Below are 20373 nucleotides of genomic sequence, written 5' to 3'. Positions count from 1 at the left end.
TGACCGAGAAACCCACTTACACAGATGTACGATACTGCGTTTACATGTTATCGCGTTCTGTTTTGATCCGCTTGCAATACACCACGACTGACGGATAGATTATGAAGTCATCACGCTCAGACTGCTGGGAGTCACAAGGGGTAAGTGGAAACAGTTATATCATGTACAAAAAAAGGCCAAATTACAAGTCTATGCATCTATCTTCCAGGTATCACATACATCATATTCCTGGAGCAGGAAACGCCACCGTCTTTAATCCAAGCATCCTTTTGACACTCAAGAATAGCTCAAAGGCACCGAGCTTGACCTCGACCCTCCAGAAGCCGATCCATGCCGAGACGAGGCGGATAGTGTTTGGCGGCCACAGCAGCGAGCCGCGGCGCTTCAAGTCCTCAAGCTGCTCCTCAAACACAGTACGTGTGCAGTAACGGGCGAGGATCATGAAGGAGCGGATAGGGCCCTGACGGGTGTGCAGGTTCTCATCGAGGCTGCGGGTGAGGTCGTTGGTCTTGAGGATAAGGAGGATGATGCGCGGGACCTGGCCAAGCAGCTGGACGAGGTCGACAATCAACCCCTCCTGCAGCGCGTCGCCCATCTCCTTCTTCTCGTCCGCCGTGCGGGTCTGCAGAACGGAGCCCTCGCTGTTGAGGACGCTCCAGTCACGGCCTGTAATGGCCGAGGCGAACAGGGGGAACTGCTCATCGTTAATATTGGCGACTTCCTTGGCGTACTTGCGCATGCGCTTCATGTCACCGTCGATGACGGCGAGCCACATCTTGGCGTAGGAACGCTGGAGATCGCGCGGGATGTCGCGGTAGAGGCCGTGGTCGTAAAGAATGATGTCGAAGTTGTGTCCGCCGCGGAGACCGCGCCGGGACTCGTTCTTGCGGATCGCTAGGTTTCCACCGTGGGGATCGCAGTGCAGAGGGGCGTCATGGCCAAAGATCATCTCGTTGAAGATGCGCGCGAGACAAGCAGAGACCTCGTCCCGGTCGATACCGTTGGAGTCTAGGTACTCGAGATCGTCCAGTCGGTGTCCTGACTGTCGCTCCATAACCAGGATGCGCTCCTTTGCCCAGAGAACCTCCGGGACAACCAGCGGGTGCTCCGGCAGTTTGACGAAGTGCTCCCTTGTGCGGTTGGCATTGTGAGCCTCCTCCCTAAAGTCGAGTTCCTTCGGCAACGAAACATCCATCTCTGAGGACAACCATTCAAGGTCGTATTCGGGAAAGAAACGCTTGAGAGTCGAGAAAGTGAATCGGGTCAGGGCCAGGTCCAGTTGGGACCACTGGCCGAGGCCAGGGTGCTGCACTTTGACGGCCACCGGCATGCCCGTTTCCTTCACGGTTGCAGTATGTACCTGCGCAAGAGACGCGGCGCCAATCGGTTCGTTCGAGAATTCGGAGAAATAGTCCCAGAGCTCTTTGCCAATATCCTTCCGAAACATATCCTCAATCGATTCGAAGGACGATACGGGGCACTTGTCCTGTAGGGGAATGAATGTGTTCGTCCACTCTTGCGGGAGGAGGTAGTTCATTGCACTCTGCACTTCGGTCAGTCTCCCGGTTGAGGCAATCATAGGCAAGTGCTCTTACAAGGTGTTGGCCCAGCTTGATGAAGATGCCGCCATTTTTCTCCAAGACCTTCAATGTTCGATCGGCGCATCGCTGGTGGCAGTCTTTCAGGATCTTAGACTGCAGTTCGGGGTCCTCGATATTTTCCTTCTGGTTGAGAGTCGTTCGGTAACTGTAATTGCATCAGTAAGGGCTGCGCTTTAATAGCATCTCTCCGATAGCGGGAAGCCGTACTCGTTGATACACACTGCGAGCGCGGCAGCGACCCGACCTGCGCGTTCCGCCGCTTCGTAGCCGTGCTTGATATCGTCGGTGAAGGCAAGCGCACCCGCTGCCGCAGCGCCGCCACCCGAAGCAAGGAGCCACACGCGACCACCCTTCCGACCGCTGCCGTTCTTCGATGCCGCCCTTGCAGCTGCGGCCTTTGTGCTCGTCAACGAGAATCCGCGGGCGGCGGTGTTGCCGAATCGTTGCTGCTGTGCTGATGCCCGGCTACATTTCTGCGTCAACGGGCCGGCGCGACATTCGGAGCAGGTCCATGGTTGACGAGTGGTGACCCGGCGCAGCGGGAGCGAGAAAATAGACAAAGCTCTCATCTGGGCGCTGGCCAGCTGCCGCCAATGAATAGACTAACGCAAGGGGAGTCTTTGCCGATGCTCATTCTACGGGGCTGTGTCGAGCTTCAGTTTTGCAATTGCATGCAGAGGCAGCCAATCTTCGATATGGACGTTTCCCAACAGTCGCTGCAAATAGTGGAGTATTTCCAAGGGATCAAGTTGTCTTGGGGGCGATCTAGAGCTAACTAGTCGAATGTCATGTCGTCAGTCGGTCCTCCCAGATACCTCTTTTTTTTTTTTTTTTTGCCCTTCCTGCGCGTGCACCTGTTGCAACGTTGGGGAACCGTGGCACCGCCGTTTTCATTCGCTGATGCCCTTGCCTCGGACTCCGTTCGGGAACCGCCGGGATGAAGATCCAGCCTAGACGGCAAATCAGTTTACGCTGCATAAACACTCTCGCTGGATCGGAAGGACCCTTTAAAGTGGATTCACGTGTCGAGTGTTAGCATAAGCCACACCTGTGGCGTCCGACGCCCGTAATCGCGTCTCGGTCGCGTTCCATGACACCCACCGCGGTTCTCCAATTAAGCTAGGAGGCAACAGTGAAGCTTGTCCCTTACACCACGATCACCATCTTGGAAAAGCTCGCATCTAAATCAGCATCTACAACTCGGCCCATGTTGCTATTACCACCAGCTTGATGCAAGAAGACAAAGTACCAGAAATCAAGAGAGCCACAAACATGTTCTCCGTTGCCGGGCCTGTACCCTTCTTCAGCGAGCGGACTTCGTGGGATTTCAGGCCTGCGGTCCCGTCGCCTCTCTCGTCGTCGCCCGTGCGCGCGGCATCGCCCTTGTCACCCATTGACGACAACACCGTCCGGCATACGCAGTCTTCGCCTATCCCTCAGCCGAAGTTTAAGTACGCTTCACGGCCTGCGAGACCGAATCCAGTCGTCCGCAAACGCGAAGAGGCGCAAGAGAGCAGGCGGAAGCTGTTTCTCCAGAACGTGCGGCAGCGTGCGGACGACCGTTCGTACCAACGGCGAGACATGGAGGGCACTGTACGTGGCAAGCATAAAGTATGACCTGAGATGCATGATACTGACTTCTTCTAAAGCTTCTCAAGTCAGACTGGGACCGCGACATGCGACGACGATACTACGCCAAGCAATTGGAGGGAGATGCCGTGTTCTCCGAAGCAGACATTGACGACGCTGCGGCGATCGGCCAAGAACGCGCACAGCAGATACCCGATGATGTTGACGACATGATGGTCGATGCTATTGCACAAGAAGAACAGAACGAGCTTGACGCGTTGCTATTGTCTTACGACCAGTCCTCTGAACCACCACATTCAGCACGCTCGTCGCAAACAACGCAGTCTGATGCCTTTAGCCTCTCAGACGATGAGGATTATGACGCATTGTTCATGAATCTGGTGTCACAGGAAGGCAGTGAACTGGACGCGTCTTCGCAACAGATGGACATGTCTTGAAGAAAAGAAAAAAGCCGGACCTAACTGGGGTGGGTCAAATATGGTCGTTACATTTGCATTGCGGTTTTTGGTCGGGTATGGCTTTGGGTTTATGGGTTGTTTATGGCGTTGGGCCTTGAACGGCGAACGGGATACGGTATGGACAGCGGCTTGACATGTGCATAACCATGGGAAATCATGGTCTTTGCGGGAATATTTATAAATAAGAGACGTCCGTCGCGGATGTCCAATTATTGCGGATTACAACTCTCATCTGGGTTGAACGCTTCCTGTGCCGATGGCATGTCGCCAACCAAATCTGACGGAGGTGACCCGGCGGCTTGCATCTGTCGCATGTCAGTGTTGCAAATGACCAAAAGACAGCTCTATCGCTTACCTTTTGCATCCTGTCGACGATGTATTCTCTGTCCGCTGCGTTGGAGTCTGCGTATGTCTTCTCCTCAAACTTGGCCACGATCTCTTTGACCAAAGCCTGTTGGTCCTCATACCGCTTGAGGTCTTCCGCGGGCGTCTTCTCGCGGTTCTTTTCGAACCACTCGGGGAACTTATCGTTGAGCTCCTTCATGGGCTCGTACAAGATCTCCTTGTTGGTAAGCTGTTCCATCATGCCCATGAGCATCTTCGAGAATTCCTCCTCGTTGCCGCCGCCGCCTTCCATGTTGCCCTCTCCGAGCTGCTTCATCATCTCAGCAAGGAAGTCTTCGGTTGAAGATTCTGCCGCCGCTGCCGTCGCCTGCTGCCCTGACGCTTGCATGCGCTCCATCGTCTTCTTGATTGTCTCTTGGAAGGAACCGTCGGCGATCGGGTCTGAGGCCGGGGCTTTGCCGGAGGAAGAAACTGGCCGAGAGGGGGCTGATGTTGTGGCTGGCCCCTGAGAAGATTCAGCTTCCCCTGCAGCGGCGCTGATTTGCTTGAAGACGTTGTCAAATTGCGCCTGCATTTCTGGCTGTAAAGTCGGGTTAGTTGATGAAAACGAGTAAAGATGACGTGGAGGCTGTCTACGTTTTTCTCAAACTCGCCAATCAAGTCAGCCATGCCAGCCTGAAGCTGCTTTGCAAAGTCGTCGGAAGAAAGCATGTCCTCCAGCGTCTTGTCATCGGCCCCATCCTCGGTAGCCGTCGCGGGCTTTCCGGGGCCAGTCGCAAAAGGCGCAGCTGGCTGCTCGGGTTTCTTGGTGTCCACGTTCACCGCGGCGAAGTCGTCGAGCATGTCTGGTAGAGTCAGCGCACCCTGATGCTGTTTTCATAGACCCTAGCTTTCAAAACGAACCATCCAAGTCGTCCAAATCATCCTCGTCTGGATCAGGCACATCGTCGGCCGCATCCGCTAGCCGCTTCTCCTCGACTATTGGGGCCGTCGGCTTTGCCTCTCCCGTCTTCCCAGCGCCGGCTGCGCTACTATCCTTCTCCATTGTTGCGGATGACCTCTGGAAGCCGTATCCAAAAATGTGCGTGTTGTGTCTTTTTAAGCTTTCAGGCGGACTGCGTCTCAGTACATGTAGACCAAGCAACCAGAATAAAGCACGCTAGATGCTGTCGGGACAAAGGAATCAGTCGTGCAGCGCGCAATCGCAATGCAGCGACAACAACAGCAACAACCAGAACTTTGTGGCGCTGCAGACAATATACGATCGCTCGCGCAAGGGCTGAGGGTACAGTATATCCAGTCGCACGGGGCTGGGGTTATGGCCTTTGTACGTGGCGAAAGATGGACTGTCAGATGAAAGCCGAGGAATCGGGCCTGAAGCTCCTTGTCTTGCATCTGGGCAGGTCCATCAAGCCCCACGTCAGGTTTCCCAGCACCCAGCACACCCCGCGCCCGGCGCATCAACACCGAACGTGGCCTAGGGCGGGGTCCTATTGGCATTTGTCCATTGGACAGTAGTGACGTCCCGTTTCCCGCCCCTGCCGCCCTTCCTCCTCCTCGGTGGTGCCCTGAGCCTTGTGCAGAAAGTACCGCGGTATCTTACCTTTACCACCACCCAGAGAGACACCCGCATCTGTTGATTAGGACCGTACAAACAGCGTACACACGACCGACAGCCCGAAAGGTACGTACCCCTACCCCGAAAATCTTCTACTGCCTTCCAACTCAGCTGGCGCATCCAGTGAGGCAAGTGCAAGGCGAACAACCTCGTTTCTTGTAGGCGCCTTCTCTAGCCGCGGACTTACCTAAAGTTCGCCGAATGACTCCCGTCACTTACGCAGCCTGATCCTACCGTTTATTCCTCATCGACAGGCAGACCTACCTACCAAGCCTCTGTGGTCCGACACTTCAGGCTCTCGCACCCCACGCGACCAGTCATCCCGACTTTTGCACATCAGCCCCAATCTGCCCCAGCGACACGCGAGCGAGACGCCGCATACAACTTCGGACGCCAACGGACCGCCGCTCCTTGCCTCCGTCATCACAACCACCGCGACGATGTCACTGTGTCAGAACAGACTCCAGGAAGAGCGGTATGCTGACCGTTTACGTTTCCTCCCCGTGGATGTCTCTAACTGGTTCTAGGAAACAATGGCGCAAAGACCACCCCTTTGGCTTCTTCGCCAAGCCCCAGCGTAATGCTGCGACGGGAACGCTCGATCTGAAGGTTTGGGAGTGTGGAATCCCGGGAAAGGAGAAGACCATCTGGGAGGGAGGCTTGTTTAAACTGACAATCACATTTCCTGAGGGTGAGTGACCTTGCGCAGCAGGATCGCATAATTTCACCGAACAAACCTTTGCTGACCTCTTTCCCCGACCAACAGAGTATCCGACGAAGCCACCCAAGTGTGAGTTACAGTTTGCCTCTAGGATGAAAATCTCCGGCTGACAAAACGTTGCACAGGCAAATTTGTTCCTCCCCTGTTCCACCCCAACGTCTACCCCTCCGGTACCGTATGCCTGTCGATCCTGAACGAGGAAGAGGCGTGGAAGCCCGCGATCACGGTGAAGCAGATTCTGCTCGGTATTCAGAACCTGCTCGACGATCCCAACCCGGAGTCGCCGGCCCAGGCTGAGGCGTACAGTCTTTTCAAGAAAGATAAGGCGGAATATGAGAAGCGCATCAAGCGCGTTGTGAGGGAAAATCCGGCACCCTAGACGGCGTGGCAGCCACGGGGTGGATAGATTTACGATATCACAACGTCGTGCCCGCAGGCATGGCTTCGGAGTTACAGGAATACCATACGGTCTGCTTCTCTGCTTTCGGACTGGTCGATGAGACTGCTGGCCACAAGGGGATCGAGACGGACGAGGCCGAACAGACAGATACGGAAACAAGTCTAGATGCCAAAATGCTACGAATGAAGTATTGCGCAAGATGTTCGCCGTCCACGATGGGACGGTGTCGAACAACAGTCGACCACTGGGTGATGACTCTTCTGGTGGTGGATTGCGCTCCGCCCGTCGTGGTGGGAAGCGCAACTTATTAATCGTAGGCTGTCGAGGTGGATATCTCATCGGAACTAAAGCCGCCGGACACTTGATTCTGGGTAGGGTACCTCCACCATAGCTTGCTTGGCATAGGACCTGGAACCCTGACGCCGGTGACAAGTAAGTTGGCCGGGAGTCAAGACTCAGTACTCAATTGGCGCAGACGGCAGAGGCACAGTTTCCCGCCACCCTTCCGTCCTCCCCTGGTTACCACATTGATGTTGACCCGGAGTAAGAAAGATTTGGCCGCGGCCACGACCGTTGTCGCTTCAGGGTCATGTTCACAGCAGCTGTCGTCTCCGTGGCACCATCCAGTGGATTGTCAAGGAAATAACAGCACCCCACCGACTCGACGCTCCCGTTGGTGGCTGGGCGTGTTTGAGTTCTTATCAGTCTGCAAGGTTAGGTAATTGACCGGCTGGTGAACTCTGACTGGCCACACCACCCAATAGCCGCAAGAGCCGAGATCGGCCCAGGGAGACAGCTGTGTTACACTAGCGCAACACAGTAGATTAGCGTATCGTGCAGTTTTCTGTGGTTCCGTGGCGGCGGCGGACTTGCAATTTTGGCTCTCTCTCGCAACCGTCTGAGATAATTCGCACCAAGTACTTGGCAGTCCTGGCCTTATCGACGCACCGGCCACGGTCTCCGGCACCCTAGGTGGGCAAAGTCCCGGGTGTCAGGGCTTGTCGGAATGCTGGGTGGTAGAGGCCATGTCATTGTGTCAGGAGCACTTAGGGGCCGTTGTGAACAGAAAATAACGATAAAAAAAATTGGGTGAAGCGCAAGAAGAGTCATAACCGCTTTCACTCCCACCCTTTCACCCGCTGCTCCATCCTCCTGCTCCGTATTTATTCTCTCGAGACACATCTTTCGCCTTTCTACCTTTAGAGCTGCAGTACATCCCATACACCTACCACATATACAATCGCAGTTCGAGACCGCAATCATGTGTGGCATCTTCGCCTGTCATCGGTAAGCTCAACTTCTACGACGGTTCCCTATTTCGGCAGCGGGATGGAGGGGCAGTCAAGCTCCCCTCTAAAAAAAAAAGTGACCCCGCCATGCGTTCACATGGACGACGCGGCTGACTCTATGTGCGCCCAGTCACCCCGACGTCCAGAAATTCAAGCCCACGGCCTTGAAGCTGGCAAAGGCGTAAGTTGTGAAGATTCCGACTTTCGAGCGCATCAATTGACTCATGACATGTAGTATCCGTCACCGTGGCCCTGACTGGAGTGAGTTCTGAGTCACTGCGACACGCGACCTTGACAACGCAGAGCAGCCAACTAACCAACCTTCGTACAGGCGGCAGCTTCATCTCCAACAAAACAAGTAGGTCGAGTCTGGTTGTTGCTGTGTGTTGTCCGACAATTGACCGTCAATCGCAGTCCTGTGCCATGAGCGTCTCAGCATCGTCGGCGTCGGTAAGTCGATCTCCGCCTATCCCATAACGCCAACGGCTGACCATTGTCGAAGAGTCCGGCGCCCAGCCCCTTACCAACGATGACGAGAGCATCATTCTTGCCGTCAACGGTGAAATATACAACCACCGTCTGATTCGCAAGACCCTGAAGCACACCTACCACTTCAAGACTGGCTCCGACTGCGAGGTAGTTATTCCTCTGGTGAGTCAACAGCGCGCACATGCTATTCATTTCCCACAATGGGACATACGGAGGTCTAACAGCGGTTACTGTAGTATATGGAGTATGGCCTCGACGCCCCGAAGCACCTCGACGGCATGTTCTCATTTGTCTTGTACGACAAGAAGAACGACCGCACCATCGCCGCCCGCGACCCTATCGGCATCACCACTCTCTACTACGGCTGGTCATCAAAAGAACCCGATGCGGTTTACTTCGCTTCTGAGCTGAAGTGCCTGCACAGCGTCTGTGACAAGATCGAGGCCTTCCCTCCTGGCCATGTCTACGACTCTTCTACGGGCAAGACCACAAGATACTTTGAGCCCACTTGGTGGGACCCTGCCAGAGTCCCCGAGACACCCCTCGACTTGAAGTTGATCCGCGAGAAGTTGGAGAAGTCTGTCAGGAAGAGACTCATGGCTGAGGTGCCATACGGTGTCCTCCTTTCCGGTGGTCTTGACTCCAGCTTGGTTGCGTCCATTGCCCAAAGAGAGACTCTGCGGTTGAAGAAGGCGGCCCTCGAGGCCAATGGCGGCGCACTCCCCATGACGGAGAACCCCGACACTGGTGATGGCATGGTCGGTATCGACGACGATAACAAGCTGTCGACGGTCACATATCTGCCCCAACTCAACTCCTTCTCCATTGGTCTCCCTGGATCACCCGACAACAAGGCTGCCCTTGAGGTCGCCAAGTTCCTCGGCACAAAGCACCACGTCATGACCTTCACGATCGAGGATGGTCTCAACGCCCTGTCCGACGTCATCTACCACCTCGAGACCTACGATGTCACAACCATCCGTGCCTCGACGCCGATGTACCTCCTGTCTCGCAAGATCAAGGCCATGGGCATCAAGATGGTGCTCAGTGGTGAGGGAAGTGACGAGATTTTCGGTGGTTACCTTTACTTCCATGCCGCCCCTGACAAAAAGGCCTTCCACGAGGAGACTGTTCGCCGTGTTAAGAACCTCCACCTTGCCGACTGCCTGCGTGCCAACAAGTCAACATCTGCCTGGGGCCTTGAGGCTCGCGTGCCGTTCCTGGACAAGGAGGTGAGTGTTTTGGAGCCATGATGAAGAAGTGACCTCGCTAATAATCGCCCCAGTTCCTCGAGGCGACCATGAACATCGATCCCCAAGAGAAGATGATCACCAAGGAGAAGATGGAGAAGTACATTCTCCGCAAGGCCTTCGACACCTCCGACGAGCCCGGTTCGGAGCCGTACCTCCCGGATAACATCTTGTGGAGACAGAAGGAGCAGTTCTCGGACGGTGTCGGATACGGGTGGATCGATGCGCTCAAGGACAACGCCGAGATCCAGGTTACCGACGAGATGATGAAGAACCCCAAGCCGGAGTGGGGCAACGACATTCCGGACACCAAGGAGGCGTATGCATCGTCCAATTTTCCCGTTTGATGTGAGTGATGCGCTGACAGGATTTGACAGGTACTGGTACCGTCTTATGTTCGACGAGCACTTCCCGCCGCATTGCGCCTCGACCGTCATGCGCTGGACCCCCACATGGTCCAAGCAGACGGACCCCAGTGGCAGGTGAGTCACAAGATGCCCCTTGTCTCCATTGAAAACGAAAATCCAAATCAGTTGCTGACCCGTTGCATGACAGAGCCATTGCCATTCACGAGAAGAAGTACGACGATGCCGCATAAAGTGGTAATTTGGAGGAAGATACCTGTATCCTAGCACTTTGCGTCAATGCGGGTGGGTAAAAGGCAGAGAGGCGTCCTGGATTGTTGGCTTAAGTAGACCTCAACAAGTTTAGAGTCTCGAAAATGGGATGTGGATGGATGTTGCAATTGCTATACTTTTGCTGCCTTACCAAGTAAAATTGTCGATGCTGTTGTTGCGATTGCAGGTCATGGAATTGCGCGAAAGCCCCACCTTCTCTGACTTGTCAGGGGTTACTTTCTAGGGATAGTCAAGAAAGTAATTATCCTGGCCTAGACTCTTCCCCAACTTCACCTCCCCATCCCGCAGCCCGCTTCGTGTGCAACAATGATTGAGTGTGATTGCCCGGGAGAGACAGGTTAAAGTGGGTAATTGGCTGAATGCGCAAGCACAGTGACTCAGTAATTCTGTATTGTCTGAAAGAAGTGAGATGGCGAGGTAAGACGGTCGAAGGAGAGGTCAAAAGGAAAGTGCGCAGGGAATGAGGAAAAAGAAGACATCGTGCCGCAGAGCCATCCCATCAACCTTGAAGCATCTCCCATCTCGCTATTGTGTCGTTAAGAGACGGCAATGCAACCTTACCCTTTCCCAATAGCACTCGTCAGCATAAGCACTTGAATTGCACAAAGCCAAGCAGCAAGACTGAACGCATTGAACGGCCAGCTCCAGCCAGCACCTTTAGCCCAGCAGCATCCAGTGCCCACTTGTTCAGTGCATCACCTTCTTACGGATCCCCTGTTCACCAGCAGCCGGCAGCAGTCCCAACAAACCAATAACAGATCCCCCACGTGCATCCGAAAGAGTCCTAGTGTGGCCCCGTCACCACAAAGCTCCTCCGGACCGAATTGCGCCGGGAATCCCCGTCAACCAATTGATGCAACCAAAACATTTTCTCGAACAGCTTCCGCCCCAGCAGAACATCTCCTGAAAGGACACCTGCAACCCGCCTTTTCACTTGTTGCATCTCGTCAACCGTTTCCCATTCTCAACTCAATTCTCCCAAAACGTCCTTTGTCAAAACCAGCAAACATGTCTGTTCCTAACTTCGGAGACATCGCCAAGTCGGCCAACGACGTATGCGCTTTTCCTCCCTTCCTCTTTATTTTCTTCGGGTATTCGCGGATGGGGGGAAAATAAAGAGCTCTTGGCTCTTTCCCTGACCGAGGTCATCCGCGACGAGAAACCACTCAGCTGACAATTGACTCTTGACAGCTTCTCAACAAGGACTTCTATCACCTCTCTGCCACCACCTTCGAGCTCAAGAGCAACACCCCCAACAACGTTGCCTTCAAGGTCACCGGCAAGACCTCCCACGAGAAGACCACCGCTGGAGCTGTAAGTCTAGCCATTCCCCACGCCAAAGGCGCATCGGGCGTAGCCGGTGTCGCGTAAACAAACATGAGCCTCAGCTGACCTGTACTTCTCAATCCAGATCGAGGGCAAATACTCCGACAAGGCTACCGGTACAGCAACCACCGCCCATCGTTTAGAGCGCTTGCATCTCAGCCTCGGCCAAATAAACGGATTGTTTTACGGCATTCCGGTCCATTTCGCCGCAGGTTGGACGCCTGGACGTGCATATTTGCTAACATTCTACCGTCGCACAGGCCTGACCCTTACCCAGACATGGAACACCGCTGCCGCCCTTGACACCAAGGTCGAGCTCGCCGACAGCCTCGCCAAGGGCCTGAAGGCTGAGGGTGTCTTCTCCTTCCTGCCCTCCGCCGGCGAGAAGGCCGCCTCCAAGAAGGGTGCCAAGTTCAACCTTACCTTCAAGCAGAGCAACTTCCACAGCCGCGCTTTCTTCGACCTCCTCAAGGGCCCCACTGCCAACATCGACGCCGTTGTTGGCCACGAGGGTTTCCTCGCTGGTGCCTCTGCTGGCTACGACGTCCAGAAGGCTTCCGTCACTGGCTACGCCGCCGCCGTCGGCTACCAGGCCCCCACCTACAGCGCTGCCATCACCGCCAGCGACAACCTCAGCGTCTTCGCTGCTTCTTACTACCACAAGGTGAACAGCCAGGTTGAGGCTGGTGCCAAGGCTACCTGGAACTCCAAGGCCGGCAACAACGTCGGCCTCGAGGTCGCCAGCAAGTACCGCATCGACCCCGTCTCCTTCGCCAAGGTGCGTGATATTCCCTTTGCAAATCATGCTGACGAACGTTTACTGATCAACATGCGCGCGTACAGTTCAAGGTTAACAACAACGGTGTTGCCGCCCTTGGCTACAACGTACTCCTCCGCGAGGGTGTTACCCTGGGTCTTGGTGCCTCCTTTGATACCCAGAAGCTCGACCAGGCTACCCACAAGCTTGGCGCTAGCTTCACCTTCGAGGGCTAAGCTCTTTTCATCACCTGTATTCTTGACGAGGACAATCCATTCAGCTTTCTCCGGCCGGGTAGCGGACCCAATGCTCTTCACATTTCATTTGGAGGCTCCTGTCTAGTGTAGATTAGTTCGGGGAGTAATTGAGTTTGATCGACCGGGACTACTATGCTCTTGTGCGAAGTGCCAATTTGCGGCATGTTGATTCCATCGTGAGATTCATATCTATCCTGATAGATGTCTATTCCTTGACCCTCGTGTCTATGCCTCTTGTTTATGAATTGGCATTCTTCTTGCGGCGCAATCCGCCGACGGCAACATATGGTATGAAAAAGGAAAAGAAAAGTATGCCGCTGACAACCATGAAGGCTCCCACCGATGTCTCCTGCGGCCCGATAGGCACTTCCGTACCCGCAATACGGTGCGCCCGTCGCGAATCCTGTTTCGACTGCGTCTTTGTATGCGTCTCCGAATCAAAATGGGGCACGTGGCCAGACCTTGTGTGCCCGTACGGATCCTGTCCAGGCCCCATGCCAGGCTGCGCCCTCGGCGCCCCCGTCCCGTCGCCAGTGCTGCCCTCGTGCGCCTCCTTGCGCTTCGCCGACTGGTTGCCCCATCCGCCGGACCTGTAAAAGCTCGGCGGCGGGCCGCGGAAGGTCGTCCTACGCCGCGAGAGGCCTGAGGCGGGGCGGCCTCCCGCGGGGCCGGTGCTATGGTAGGAGCCGCGGCGGTGGCCGTGCGAGGAGGCGGAGGACGGGAGGGAGCGGTCGTAGGCGGCGCGTTTTGCGGGGGTGCCCAGGACGGAGTAGGCCTCTGCTATTGCATGGAACTTCCGGGAGGCGTTGGGGTCGTTGCGGTTGTGATCTGGGTGGTGGGTTTTGGAGAGGGCGTAGAAGGATCTTGTGAGTGGGTGTAAGCTTCCTTGGAAGAGTTCGCGATACGCGGTAGCTTTCAGGAGGGCAGGGGTTGGAGAGCTCTCGGTGAGGTAGCATCAAGGGCAGAGTGTGGACGACGTTGTTAATTATTCCCTCGCCAGTAATGGTAAAGTGATTGGAGTGAAGAGGGGGAGAGAAGGAGAGAAAACAGAACGCACTTCTTGATGTCAGAGGGTGAGGCATCGTGAGAAACCTTCAGGGTCTCATAGTGGTTCACGGAAGCGATGTCATCTCGCAGTGCGCGCGAGGTCGTGAACGGCGCGGCTGCCGTGGGACTGCGAGCTCGGAGGCGCTGCTGCTGCTGCTGCGCTGGGCAGAGGGCCGAAGCTGGGAATGCGCCGGAGCGGAGGGGACGGGCCGCTGCGGGTTGGAGCCGGCGGAGGAGCATGCCTCATGCTCTATTCTTACTAGAAAAGTCAATTGAAGGGGATTGGGAACATTTGAATAATTGGGTAGGGGCAGACGGCGAACTGGTGAGGTCAGGAGGGGGGAAATATTCAGATTTGGAGCGATGGAAACAAGTGGTCGGAAGGTGTCGCTCGCGTGCGCCCCAGACGGAGTAGTGACGAAATCGATGGTTCGGTTGGTAGGTCGGTGGATCGGAGCTTGCTGGACCCCTGGTTCTTTGGAAAGAAGATTATGTAATGAAGCAGGGGAGCAGTTCTCGACCACATGCAGCGGCATCTAGTTAGTTTTGAAACCATGACCACCAAGGACTTGGACCAAGGCTCGTTATACCAGGCTATGTCTCTTGCTTGTGGTTTGCAATGTATAAAGACAGAAGTGATGGTTGGGGGGAAACGGCGAGCGAGGTTCCATTCCGGCATATCCACGCCCCATGATGGCAACCAGGCTAACCATCGATGCCTTTGTCGGTCATCTCATGTAGCAACTACCAGTCACTAACCCACTGGAAACATTCATCACGTTTTGAGACAGCTGTGTTCATTTTCCTTCGTCTGGAGACTCTTGTCTCATGGGAAAACTTATTGGATCCGCCAAAGTATAACGTTCGATAGCATGTAGAGAAAGTAACCATCCGCGTGCACGACAACCCTCATAAAATGGCCCTTTGGATTCTTCTGTTGAGAATTGAGCATATCCGGAAACATCAATGATTTACAATTACCATAAAGTATATGAGCGTCTGGTTGATGCTTCGGATGTTATTTGTTCTATATCTACATTTGCCATTCTAGCTTCTTCTGCTTCTTGTCGTACTGGTCATCACATGTCTTACATCCGTTGTCTGGCTTCGAATACCTTGTGCAAAGGCTACTCCCGAAAGGAGGATGAGCTGACGTGGGTCTCGGTATGTCGTATTATCCCCTTTCGACTGGAGGAGTCGTCTTCTGCGTCATCTTTTTTGCCGCCAGTAGGGGTATACTTAACAGACGCAAGGTACGGACATTGACTGTTGAACGAGCCAAGTTTGATGCCTTGGCCAGCGCTTTCAAGTGCGTGAGTGCTCTACTAAAGGTTGTCAGTACACCTTCCAGAAAACATTTTGGGATAATGAGGCTGACTGACCTCGTCCGTGAATTTGTATTGTTTGTCATGTGAAAAGCCGTAGTAAAAGTTGAATAGCTTGCAGAGGGGAGGTAAGGATGACCCGTTGATTCCTAAACTGCACTCGACGTTTGAGGTGATGCTGATGACTCCAAGGTGGTCTACAGAGGAAGCGTTAGTACAATTATCTGGAGAAATTCAACGGCCAATGCCAGATTACTTACAGGCGATCTCAGTAGGGTACTTCGCAGTGTCGTAGTCCTTCAGATAAGGCATTTGGATGCAGGTTGCGATGCTGGCGAAGATCCCGAAACCAAGAATACAGATAACGGATGTCTTCTTACGGCGAGACGTCTGCAATCCTGCTACGATGAATCAAGGGACGATGGCGCAGGTCCAGTCCGTCACCATCTGAAGGACTGATACGATGTAGCTAACAGTTTTCATGCCGATCTTCTGCTGGCACGTTCCTCTTATAGGCGGTATCAGCTAGTTGACACTCTTTCCTACGCCGAGGTTCGGCTTCTGCCAGGTCTCGTTTGCCTCTTGGCGGTAGAATTTGTCATACTGAGAATCAAACGCACTGAAACTGACTGAAGCCCTCTTCTAGCTACACTCTTGAGCGGCTGCATCTTCAACTTGCTCGCCTTCCCAGATAAGATAACGGCGTTGCTCGGAGAGTTTCATGGAAACTTCGACAAGCTCGAAGATCTTGCCTTCAAGCGACTCGCTGAGTTGAAATACATGAACGCCTGCCTGAAAGAAGCATTACGCATCTATCCACCAGTGCTCATCGGTAGCCTTAGAGTGGTCCTCCCGGGCGGGCAACAGATTCTGGGCAAATGGGTGCCGCCCGAGACCCGCGTGTCCATCTATCACTGGTCGACATACAAGTCCGAAGCCAACTTTAAGAACGCGGACACTTTCGCCACCGGAAGGTGGCTCAGAACGGATCCAGCAAACGCCGGAGACGCCCTCGACGCTCATCAGCCGTTTGGATTCGGGCCTCGCAACTGACTTGGGCAGAACATGGCAATGTACGAAATGAGACTCATCCTGGCTACGCTGCTGTTTGAATAGGACTTTGATCTCTGCGATGAGAACAGGAACTGAGCACAGCAGAAGTCCATTGCTCTGTGGATCAAGAAGTCGTTGATGGTTCGTGCGAGGTCGGTAGTCAGGTAAGAAAGGTCGGATACTTGAGCACCATTTACTCCATGACTGCCCTTGACTTTGATAATTTGATAGAACAGAATAAAGCAGAATAGTTTGAAATTAAGGAGTATTGTTGTGTACATGGGCCATAGAATGTTGTTTGCACAAGTCTTCTGAGAATATGGTTGAAGTCATATCCAGTCCGTCCAATACGGCCTTGTTAGAATACACCAAACCCATGGAGCCCATGTATGCAAGCACAAAAAATCTCGCTGTGTTGCTAGCATATGACTGGAGCACATTGTCAACCCAGTGAAGCTCTATGCTGTATTGATGTAATACTACATCGCGTTGCTTACTTTGACCACTAACTTTTTATCCTCTTGACTAGTAGAATACGCCTACATTGAGTACAGAGTAAACTAAAAATAAGTCATTGGCAGAATGCTAGAAAAAACACTTCCTGTAGATAAAATAGTCCGATACACCCGAAAAAGGTGTACTAGGCCTTTTGAGAAACTACTGACTTGAAAGCTTCCATGAATGTTGCAACTCCACAACATGATCATGTTATGTGAAGCTTTAAGAGTTACCAGGCATACCTTGATTTGGGCTCCTTGGAATTCCGGAGAGGCCAAAGTATTACTTTGGAGTACGGATATAACCAGAATAAAGTAAGATGTAGTGCGATGTTTGTTGCTATTCCCTGTCACAATAAATGAGAAACGGCCAAGCCAACTTACAATTCGAGATTCCTAGGAAGGCATTGAATGTTAGGTGAAAAGCGCCATAGAGACACACCCCACCTCCAGTGGATTCACTTGCACTGAGCTTCGAGCACGACTCTAGAATTGAGTGTGAAACAAACCTATCATTTTTAGGATAATTCTCAACGACCCAAATTTACTTTCTTCCAGGTGCCCAGTCGCTGCGCTCTTCCACAAGGGCCATAAACTCCATTAAAGCCTTCCATCCAAGGCCATGACTCACACGAAGGCTTCAGGCATACCATCAGATAGTTGCAGGTGGTTTTACAGTTTGTGACGAGTTCAATGCAGAACAACGTTTGAAGCCCCGCGAACCCTTTCAATGAAAGGAGAACGTTATTCGTTATATTCCATAATCTGTCCTAGGCACCACAACTAGACGTGCCTGTACCAATCCGGCCAAAACTCCATCACATTTGTCCATACCCGATCAAACCAGACTCCAAAGCTCCAGGCCAAAGCACAATCTTTCAGCTGCACCCCGCATACTAGAGATGCAATCAAGCCATCTTTTGACGTTTGGAATCAACTCCCTGTCCGGTGGGGGCATTGCCTGGAGCCCCATTATTTGACACATCAGCCAGTGCTGGCCTTCCGGCGCTATCTTGCTGCAGCGGGCGCTTCATGGTCGGCGGCCGATAGGAACCCCGGTTGGCCAAGGGACTACCGGCACCCGCTGGAGCTCCGATTCGTCGACTTTGGCTGAGTTGCAGGTGCTGCGCCCCCGCACCTCCTGGGCCTGCGTTACCCGGCCTGACCGGTGTGAAGCCGGATGTCGATGGCTGCTGTGACGCGGTGGGCGGGACGTGCTGACCGGATCTGGCGAGGGGCTTCGAGACCGAGTGGTCTATGCCGGGGGTCTTTCGTATGGATGGGCTCTCTGCCTTTGGATTGAAGGCTTGTTGCCCGGCTGGCAGCAGAAGAGGTGCGTCAGTGTTGCTCCCCTGCAAAGCAGATTCTGGGATTTGCTGTACAGCACGTGCGGAGAAGAAGCCAACGGGTTCGGCGGCGTTGCCGGCCTGCCCTGGCGTGGTTATGTTCCCATTGGCTGAGGGGGCCGATGGTGCGGATGGTGCGGATGGGTTCGTGGGCGCCCGAGGTTGGTTCGGTGCTTGGGGCCGATTACCGTAGCCTGTTGGAGGGCCCTGCCGTGACTGTGCTTGGTTTGGCGTTTGAGGTGCTCGAAGGTTTCCTGTCGATGTGCTCCTGCCCATCTGTCGAGACGGAGCTTGCATGTGCTGAGGAACGGGTGCTGGCGCAACGCTCGCGGCTCTATCGTTTGCAGCGCCATTCACTGCTGGGGGAAGCACCACTTCATCCGGATGATCGCTCTCAACAACGGCAAAGTCTGCTTCGTCAAAATCTGGGCATGTCAGTCATAGGTTCGTCCACTACACCGATCAAGACGGCATACCTTCAAGCAGGTCCTCGATCGATTCCGCCGTCTCTAACTTGACTGGCGGTGGCAGCGGCGCCTTTTCCTCCTCCTTCTTGATAGCAAAATCAGAGTGCCTGTGCAGCTCGGTCTCGTTAAACTTTGTTGGAGCAACCTTCATCTTGGTCACCTTGGAGAGGTAGTCTTTGTCGTAGATGCAGTTACCGAGCACGTTGCCAAAGTTTCTCAGCGCTCTCTTCAGCGCGTCCGTGGTGCCCTCCTTTTTGGCTTTTTCAAATGCAGCCGCCTTGCCCTTGCAGTTCTCAATGTGTCCGTACCCAATGTCCTCGTGGAACGTGCCGTCGCGTAGCGTCACGCGGACGATGACGGACAAGCCCAAGCTTATCTTCATCGTCTGCGGGTGCTCGTCGACGAAGTCGACCTGGATGTTCTGTATGGACGAGGACCATCCATTGAAGCCAAAAACCTCGTTCGCGAGGGCAATGCACTTCTCAGCGGCGATGTAGTGGACCTTCTGGCCCGATGGCCCGGCGCGTGCGGATATGTACTCGGGGCCGAGCTGCTTCTCGAGGCGGCTTTGCAAAGTAGCAATTTCTTGGGCCGTGTATTCGCTCATTCGCTTCTGGGGCTCCTCGAACGGGTTCGCTACGGTGCCGTGTTGATCGCCCGGGCTGTAGAGAACATTGTCAGTGGGCGAGACGCGTGTGAATGGCAACAGACATACGCGGGCATCTTGTCGGATAGAATGTCTCTTGTTTCGCTACGTCGGATTATAAAATGCCCGAACTCAACCTCAGAAACAGGGTAAAATCCTCGAAAGTGAAGGTATAGGCGTCGTGAGTCGGCTTGTGCGAGTCGTCTGCCTAGATGAAGGGCAGGCAGGTGTGGCGCGTTCACGTAGGCGTTCGCCTCTCACGCGTCGAGGCAGGAAGCAGCAATGACGGGTAGTCATGTGATTCGAGCAAAACGGGATGATGTAAGCCCCCACCACCCTTGGTTGAGCCGCCTACCGCCTGTGCCGTACCTGAAGCCTGGAGGTTTCAGCAGGTACTCTCAGCACCTAGGGTACCTGTAGGAAAGCTGGAGGGAACATCAGAGTTCACAGCCGCTGTCGTCCGAATGGCGAACGGTTGGAGAAGCACCTCCACAAACCTACCCCGCCAAATGAAGCTTTCCCTGGAGGCACCATGGGCCGGGCGGCCGAAGAGTGCGCATCTCTCGTAATCGGCAGGATCCAAACTCATCAGCACAAACGAGAGACGTGCATTTTCTCGAGTTTCAGCCTTTTAACACCATCGACATACTATGTAGCACCTTTTTATCAGCACAACACACAGCCCGTACAGGCCGGATGCACCCAAACGGAGCTAGACAGGCACCTGGCCACGAACTACATGGGTTGAAGTGATAGCGTAACATGACCCGACTGCACGAACTGGAAAGCACGTTAGTCAAATGCTTGCTGGCTTGGCCTTATGTTCGGCAGAGTAAGGGATACACAGGACGATGATCATGAGGTGCTGCAGCTGGCTCGGCTTCGGTTACGGGTTGACGATGATCAGGCACGCACAGAATGAGGGGTTACATCAGGCCACTAATACAAGCGATGCACTGGGTTCACTCACCATATTGTCTTCCTCATGGACAATGCTACAGCAAACAAACTACAAGTCTATATAGGTATAGGTGCCTGAAAAGGCCTCAACACGCCGCACTCGCAGCGGCTTGCATGGGTGTCACCGACTCAGTGGGCAATCGAAACAGATCTGCCGTCTTGGACGCACAAATGGGCGGCTCACAACGACAACAGGCAAGGACACGTACGCTTTTTGCATGGGTTCAACGTGTTGAATACTTTAAAAGTGCATGCTACCATAACATAAGAGAGCCGACTGCTGTGAAACCATT

At 54.0% G+C, this 20373-nt stretch overlaps 9 protein-coding genes across 9 annotated transcripts; 5 read left to right on the top strand and 4 right to left on the bottom strand.

The window, feature by feature from the left end:
• Window positions 1-220: 220 nt before the first annotated feature.
• ColSpa_05219 (ABC1 family protein MCP2) lies at window positions 221-2170 on the bottom strand (the record flags this gene model as incomplete). The annotated part of the gene is made up of 3 exons (XM_049271431.1): window positions 221-1543; window positions 1596-1746; window positions 1809-2170. 3 exons carry the CDS (start codon window positions 2168-2170, stop codon window positions 221-223), a joined length of 1836 nt encoding a protein of 611 aa, XP_049127388.1.
• A 703-nt stretch (window positions 2171-2873) lies between these two features.
• ColSpa_05218 (uncharacterized protein) lies at window positions 2874-3628 on the top strand (the record flags this gene model as incomplete). The annotated part of the gene is made up of 2 exons (XM_049271430.1): window positions 2874-3194; window positions 3251-3628. 2 exons carry the CDS (start codon window positions 2874-2876, stop codon window positions 3626-3628), a joined length of 699 nt encoding a protein of 232 aa, XP_049127387.1.
• Window positions 3629-3858: 230 nt separating this feature from the next.
• On the bottom strand, window positions 3859-5039 carry ColSpa_05217 (peroxisomal biogenesis factor 19; the record flags this gene model as incomplete). The annotated part of the gene is made up of 4 exons (XM_049271429.1): window positions 3859-3954; window positions 4005-4574; window positions 4631-4839; window positions 4898-5039. The coding sequence occupies 4 exons, from the start codon at window positions 5037-5039 to the stop codon at window positions 3859-3861; spliced, it is 1017 nt and encodes a 338-aa protein (XP_049127386.1).
• Window positions 5040-6052: 1013 nt separating this feature from the next.
• Window positions 6053-6712, top strand: ColSpa_05216 (superkiller protein 3; the record flags this gene model as incomplete). The annotated part of the gene is given in 4 exon segments (XM_049271428.1): window positions 6053-6087; window positions 6140-6303; window positions 6322-6402; window positions 6459-6712. 4 exon segments carry the CDS (start codon window positions 6053-6055, stop codon window positions 6710-6712), a joined length of 534 nt encoding a protein of 177 aa, XP_049127385.1.
• Window positions 6713-7994: 1282 nt separating this feature from the next.
• Window positions 7995-10247, top strand: ColSpa_05215 (putative aspartate-semialdehyde dehydrogenase; the record flags this gene model as incomplete). The annotated part of the gene is made up of 8 exons (XM_049271427.1): window positions 7995-8020; window positions 8153-8203; window positions 8258-8283; window positions 8354-8472; window positions 8539-8673; window positions 8748-9743; window positions 9797-10080; window positions 10139-10247. The coding sequence occupies 8 exons, from the start codon at window positions 7995-7997 to the stop codon at window positions 10245-10247; spliced, it is 1746 nt and encodes a 581-aa protein (XP_049127384.1).
• Window positions 10248-11407: 1160 nt separating this feature from the next.
• ColSpa_05214 (mitochondrial outer membrane protein porin) lies at window positions 11408-12718 on the top strand (the record flags this gene model as incomplete). The annotated part of the gene is made up of 4 exons (XM_049271426.1): window positions 11408-11452; window positions 11591-11713; window positions 12003-12503; window positions 12569-12718. 4 exons carry the CDS (start codon window positions 11408-11410, stop codon window positions 12716-12718), a joined length of 819 nt encoding a protein of 272 aa, XP_049127383.1.
• Window positions 12719-12977: 259 nt separating this feature from the next.
• ColSpa_05213 (chaperone protein DnaJ) lies at window positions 12978-14026 on the bottom strand (the record flags this gene model as incomplete). The annotated part of the gene is made up of 2 exons (XM_049271425.1): window positions 12978-13602; window positions 13797-14026. The coding sequence occupies 2 exons, from the start codon at window positions 14024-14026 to the stop codon at window positions 12978-12980; spliced, it is 855 nt and encodes a 284-aa protein (XP_049127382.1).
• A 1506-nt stretch (window positions 14027-15532) lies between these two features.
• On the top strand, window positions 15533-16164 carry ColSpa_05212 (averantin hydroxylase; the record flags this gene model as incomplete). The annotated part of the gene is made up of 2 exons (XM_049271424.1): window positions 15533-15546; window positions 15747-16164. The coding sequence occupies 2 exons, from the start codon at window positions 15533-15535 to the stop codon at window positions 16162-16164; spliced, it is 432 nt and encodes a 143-aa protein (XP_049127381.1).
• Window positions 16165-17569: 1405 nt separating this feature from the next.
• Window positions 17570-19197, bottom strand: ColSpa_05211 (DNA repair and recombination protein rhm52; the record flags this gene model as incomplete). The annotated part of the gene is made up of 3 exons (XM_049271423.1): window positions 17570-18432; window positions 18484-19136; window positions 19190-19197. The coding sequence occupies 3 exons, from the start codon at window positions 19195-19197 to the stop codon at window positions 17570-17572; spliced, it is 1524 nt and encodes a 507-aa protein (XP_049127380.1).
• Between the last annotated feature and the right edge of the window lie 1176 nt (window positions 19198-20373).

The sequence above is a fragment of the Colletotrichum spaethianum genome (genome assembly GCF_022836535.1).
Source record: "Colletotrichum spaethianum MAFF 239500 DNA, contig11, whole genome shotgun sequence".
Lineage (NCBI taxonomy): Eukaryota > Fungi > Ascomycota > Sordariomycetes > Glomerellales > Glomerellaceae > Colletotrichum > Colletotrichum spaethianum.
The sequence above is the reverse complement of the archived record's forward strand: the minus strand, read 5'-3'. Positions and strand labels throughout refer to the sequence as shown.